Source organism: Odontomachus brunneus, unplaced genomic scaffold, assembly GCF_010583005.1.
Source record: "Odontomachus brunneus isolate Ranch 3 - 2012 unplaced genomic scaffold, Obru_v1 Obru_scaffold_007, whole genome shotgun sequence".
Lineage (NCBI taxonomy): Eukaryota > Metazoa > Arthropoda > Insecta > Hymenoptera > Formicidae > Odontomachus > Odontomachus brunneus.
The window spans coordinates 1,787,975-1,794,002 of NW_022639457.1; the positions used below are offsets into that span (position 1 = coordinate 1,787,975).

The 6,028-nt window shown below is 40.7% G+C and overlaps 1 protein-coding gene across 1 annotated transcript in view; it reads left to right on the forward strand.

Annotated features, from left to right (window-relative positions):
• LOC116853977 overlaps nucleotides 1-6,028 on the forward strand; it is a 43,468-nt gene that overhangs the window by 26,818 nt on the left and 10,622 nt on the right. Inside the window, exons 6-9 of the mRNA XM_032835389.1 lie at nucleotides 1,045-1,261; nucleotides 2,500-2,661; nucleotides 3,399-3,596; nucleotides 4,117-4,226. Of these exons, the coding sequence (XP_032691280.1) occupies nucleotides 1,045-1,261; nucleotides 2,500-2,661; nucleotides 3,399-3,596; nucleotides 4,117-4,226 (687 nt within the window). The remainder of the gene's footprint in view (nucleotides 1-1,044; nucleotides 1,262-2,499; nucleotides 2,662-3,398; nucleotides 3,597-4,116; nucleotides 4,227-6,028) is intronic.

Below are 6,028 nucleotides of genomic sequence, written 5' to 3' on the forward strand. Positions count from 1 at the left end.
TGTTGTCTCTCTCTCTCTCTCTCTCTCTCTCTCTCTCTCTCTCTCTCTCTCTCTCTCTTTCTCTTTCTTATTAGCATTTAATTATTTTATATTCGTTATAAATTTGAGCTGCGTGTAAGAAGAGTGGTTTACATATGCACCCCGAATATTGCTGCACTGGCACTTTTCGTGCCTGACCTATTCGAGTTATCGCGGCTACTGGAAACGCGATAACGCGCGATACACTCAACTCCGATATCAAGCGTTCAGAGCCACGCATTTTTTTTTTAACTCGTTAACTAATCGTTTTGTTATCACGACACCACTTGTAATTTAATGCCATTAACAAGATAATGAGCGCAAATGATGTCCGAAGTATTTCGTAGAATTGCAACGAGTCGACGACAAGTCAATGTTTCAAGTAATTAACCACGTCTACACGTGTTTTCGGGAAATTGGGTCAAGTAACTTTTAACGAGCCCGTTCATACGCGCCGGAAAAAGGTACACGCGCATATCAATTTGTTCGCGGCACGATGACATATCAATTTATCTTTGGCGATTGCCGCGCTCGAGGTAAAACACACATCATTTTGGCGGATTAGGCGGATATAATTATGTATCCCATGTATCAAGCCGGCAAATGTTTTACGATGGACTTTGTATGCATAATGTTACACGTGCTCGCGCGTATCACACACACACGCGAGATCGATGCCGATGGCGTTAATAGACTGATTTACCTCGGACTTTGATGCGTGAATACCGCACGTTGAATGGAACCTCATTCATGTAATAGCGATAATCACATTTTGTTGGCGCCGCTAATGTGAACTACAGATTCGCAGCAAACCGATGAATAGAGCGAGGAATGTAGAGAATTAAAGCGAACCGATGTGGAACGCGCCGAAAATATCGCGCCGAACCGGTCTCGCCAACCCGGCGGCGATCGAGATCGCCCAGACGATTATCAGCTGCTAATTATAAAAGCTTCCCACGTGTTTCCGCAAAATGCCTTTCGAACGCACATCGATCGGATTTAACTTTTTCGCTTCTTTTTTCACAGAGCTATCCGACTGACCGGCCCGTTCGTCACGATGGTGTACAGCATGATAACGGGTGACATGCTGACCTTCGGCATCATCTACACGATCGTGCTCTTCGGGTTTTCACAATCGTTTTATTTCCTCTACAAGGGATTCCCAGGCGTGAAATCGTCCCTCTACCATTCCTATCCTTCGACCTGGATGGCGCTGTTTCAGATAACCCTGGGCGATTATAACGTAAGCTCGCCCATAGATTATCGCTTTATTGTAGCACGACGGTTTCTCAACTCCGCGCAGTCTTATCTTGCACGCGCCTGCACGCATACCACCCTTTTCCCTTTCTGCTCGCGCTGTCTCGACGCGCCTTATTAGGAATGCCAATTTAGGAAGATATCTTGAAAGAAAACATTTTGCCTTGTGTGCTGATGTTACATTTTGCGTATTCATCATCATTTGATCGATCATCTGTATACAAGAGTACACTCGGAGAAAAGCATAGCAACTTTGTTTATTGTTTCGCACATATAACTGACGATCTATAATTTTGTTAGATAAACTTTTAACTCTCCAATTTCAACAATGTTACAATTTTAATCGAATATTATAATAGTCTCATTATTATTGAATCACATAAGATGTCTCTGTGCAAGTAATTCATTTATAACGACCTATGTAATCTCGTGTTCAAATATATTTACACGTAATCAGAAATAAAGACATTTCTCAAATAGGAATATTGTTTCCTCGTTGTCAGTGGTTGCCACCTATATACTACCTTTTCTCCAAGTATATCATATATTTGCAAAATGGTAGAGAAATTTTCTACTCGTTTTGACCTAATCTACATGTACACGAGACATCCTGTATAGAGAATACAATCAAAGTATCCACTCTAAATGAAATATTTCAAAAACTCGCACGCGTTCGTCGGAATTTTAATAATTCATGCTCGCGCGAGGTATCAGTTAATTGTTTAATTGTTATACGTCATAATCGCGACGAAACGTCGCGTGATTCTAAACATTTTTTCCAGTCGGCGCGATGCGCGCGTAGCGCAGCGCACACGCGGCGCGGTCATGAATCTTGAATTTCAATCACGGACAATTCCGCGTCGCGCAAAACACACGCTGCAATATGGTTTCCTGACGAAATTAAAGATTTAGCACGCCGCGCGCGTCTGCATGGACGGACAGCGGGTGCATAAAATACCGCCTGTCCAGTAAAAATCATTGCTCGGTTTCGCAGTTCGTATAACGATTAACTCGTTGCACTGAATTAAAAGGAGGGGCGGCAACGGCCGGCATGGAAAATACGAGTTTCCGTTCGAAAATTCTACGTGTTTCCGCCGCCGACGCACGCTACATCGGACGCTTGTTTATTAGCACCCGCGTATAATTGCCCGGCGTCATTCGCCGGCGATTTACCGGCGTTGCATTTATATCCCGTCGCATCTCACTTATCCATATGCATTGTAGTACGCGGAGCTGAGTAACCTAACCTATTCCAACTTGAGCAAGACTGTCTTCGCGATCTTCATGGTGCTGGTGCCGATATTGTTGCTCAACATGTTGATCGCAATGATGGGCAATACGTACGCGCACGTTATCGAGCAGAGCGAAAAGGAATTTGTCAAGCAGGTCAGATTGTTAAAATAATGCTCCTAATCCATAAGGCATACACACACACACACACACACACACAATATTCGCGAGAAGCTTGTTGTATCATTTCTTTCGACGTGTTGGATGATACAAAACAATACTGCAATATTACTCACGCGCGTATCAAATAAATCGTAGTGGTAAATTATAATAATAATATGAAAAATGTAGATGTAACATATTTAAAACGCTAGGATTTAACGAATATATAGGACTCCCAAGAGTACCTCGGATATATGACTATACATGACCAGATATCTGAGATAGATCGAAAACTCAAAACCACGCTATTCGGATCAGGCCATAAGAAGAGATTCAGAACCGAATTCATACTTGAATTATATAAAATGATTGATCGGCTTGATAACAAAACTTTTTTAGTAACAAAATCCGAAAAATTATTATTTAAATAGACACAATATCGCCTCAGGCTGAATTGTCAAATTGCAGTTAAAATATTGAATTGTTAAATTGTCGAGAAAGATTGCTGCGAACGTGTTTGGTCGATTCCTCTGCAAACTTGGAGATTCGATGCTTCAACCGTTCGGGTATATATCTTGGAAAATCCGCGAATTAAAGTACCACATTTATGCATGTTGACCATTTCTCTGTCTCTCAGTTTATTCGCGAAAACAGACGAGGTTAATGAAATTCGAGCGAACAGCGGGGACCGCGCGTCTAATTAAATCCGTTTGTCAATTTTTTTCACCAAGTGGGCCAAAATCGTGGTATCTTTGGAACGCGCCGTGTCGCAGAAGGACGCCCATAATTATCTACAGGAATACAGTATCAAGCTGGGACCGGGCGACGATCCGAATAATCCCGCGTCGGAGCAGAGAGGGGTGCTGATTATTAAAAGTAAATCGAAAACCAGAGCGAAGCAGCGCAAGGGCGCCGTAGCTAATTGGAAGGTGATTTATTCATTTATTTATTTATTTATTTCTCGTCGTGCGTACTCGCGCGATGCGTATCCAAAGATTTATTTCGCCCCGCATCAAGCGTCAGAATTTATTTATCGGTAACCCATTCGAGTGATACGGTATCGACTCCCGCATCCAGCGAATTTTGCTACGGTCTGGTATATCTCTCGCTCGGAGTGATCACTTTGAGCGAAGCGTTTGCTTGAAAAAGTTGTTTAACAAACAAATGGATTAAATAATATGCCATTCGACGGGTCAATAACGAGGACGCGGAAAGGAAACTCTCGTCTCGGATACGAATAGCATCCGAGCAGATGCTACTTTTGATATCACTGATGCCATTTAAACGAGCTGAATATCGCTTATAAGTAATAGGTGCTAAAAGCATTTCTCAAATTTCCCCTCTCGCTTGTGAAAGTGTCGTAACACGAGCGAGACCTACTATCCCCCATTGACGTACGACAGGTCGTTATAATTTCATCGCATCGCTCCATGTGTCGCACTTTTGCAGCGAGTCGGAAAAGTCACGATAAACGAGCTGAGAAAACGAGGCATGACTGGCGAGGAGCTACGGCGTATAATGTGGGGTCGCGCATCCTTCTCCACTCCTGTGCGAGTCAGGTAATGATACTTTCATCGCGCACATCATATCGTATTTCTCCAGAGCCACCCGTTGTTTCATTACACCCTCGCAGTATCATTCCAAAATATTTACGACACATTCGCACTTTTTAACGATTAAATTACTATCGTTTCAAATTACAACATCACACCTGCGCACTCTGTTACGTTGAAACGACATAATTGTCGTTCCACTATTTATTACAATTGTTATTTACTCGATTTCACTGTTTCATTAGCGTAGTATACACTGAAAATGAAAATTTGGTAAAGTAACCATCAAGTCAAAACCTTCAGTGGCTAATAGATGCTTTGATCAATTAATCGTGCGTACAAACGAATGTATAAGCAAATGATAAGTACTAGCAAATAACCTCGGCAAGGTCCAGGTTAATAATTATTTCATGTATTTCTTTTTTTTCATCTATTGTATAATCGCGATTCAACCTCTCATCTAACTCTGAATTTTAATCGGAAACTCACTTGAAACGAATTTAAAGTAATAGCTATTAATATAAATCTAAGACTTGATGATTATTACCGATTTGATGCGTATCGTCAAACAATTTTACAACCATATTTTTCACTAATATTTGCCACATTATGTAATACATATGTGAAATACTTTGGTAATAGTCAAACTGTTTAGTAATTATCACCAAATAATCTGGTATTATTTACCAAAGCATTTAATTGGTTTGACTGTGAATGAAGAATTTGTTTGACTAATTATTTTGTAAATATTATCAGATGGTTATGTGGTAATTGTTACATAATTTGACACCAATTACCAAATATTGCACTGAAAAGCTCAGTCAAATATATTTTGTTAACTATTACAAGACCTTTTCTTCAGTACACAATTGTAATAATACGTGTAATAAATCATATGTGTAACTTCTGTTGTATCTTTTGTGCGATGCGAGCGATGCGCAATACATTATTATTAGATTTGTTGAACTGCGCTGCTAGTTTGGTTACATACTACCTTTACAAATTATAGACAATAAATATGTGTCGTTAATTAAATAAATTCTTCTTCCAAAATTATATCAATTTTTTCAAATTTTATCTAAAAATACGACAGAAAATATATATACTTGCACAAATTATTTCAAATACACACACGCGACGAGAGCGAGCAAATCTATCTCAATTAGTCGCTGACGCGTGTCGTCTTATCTCCTCTCGTCTCGTCTCGACCGTTCGTAACGCGGTGCATAGATTTATGAACGTCCTTGCGAGAGAGTGACTCACAGAGTCAGAGAGACAGTACTCGGACGATATTTTTTATCACCTCGTAACTCCGTCGAGCCTGCCACCTGCAAGCCGGACATGGTTAACATCGCGTCTGGAAACATCAGAGTCCTTCATGGACGGGCTACTTTGCCACGTGACGAGCGTGTAACGAAGACGCGAACGTATCTCGGTAGTAATTAAATATTTATGAAGCTCCGCGCGCGCGCGCGATGGGTTACATAATGCAGCAGGATGTAAGATGAACCGGTCATACATTCAACAAAGAATTAGTTATTTTCCAGAAGCAATATTCAATTATTCGTTAGCATCCCGTTTAACTGTTAACATGCTTATAAAACGGTGGCTTTGAACGCGTTTCTGCTCGCCGTGAATTCAATTTTAATTACACGTTTTAATTAATTCTCGATATTTTAATAAATTTTTGGGTCACTACATTTGTGTGTAATATCACCGCGTGATTTATACAATGTCAGCAGAGTTGCGCGTGTATCTCTCTCTCTCTCTCTCTCTCTCTCTCTCTCTCTCTCTCTCTCTCTCTCTCT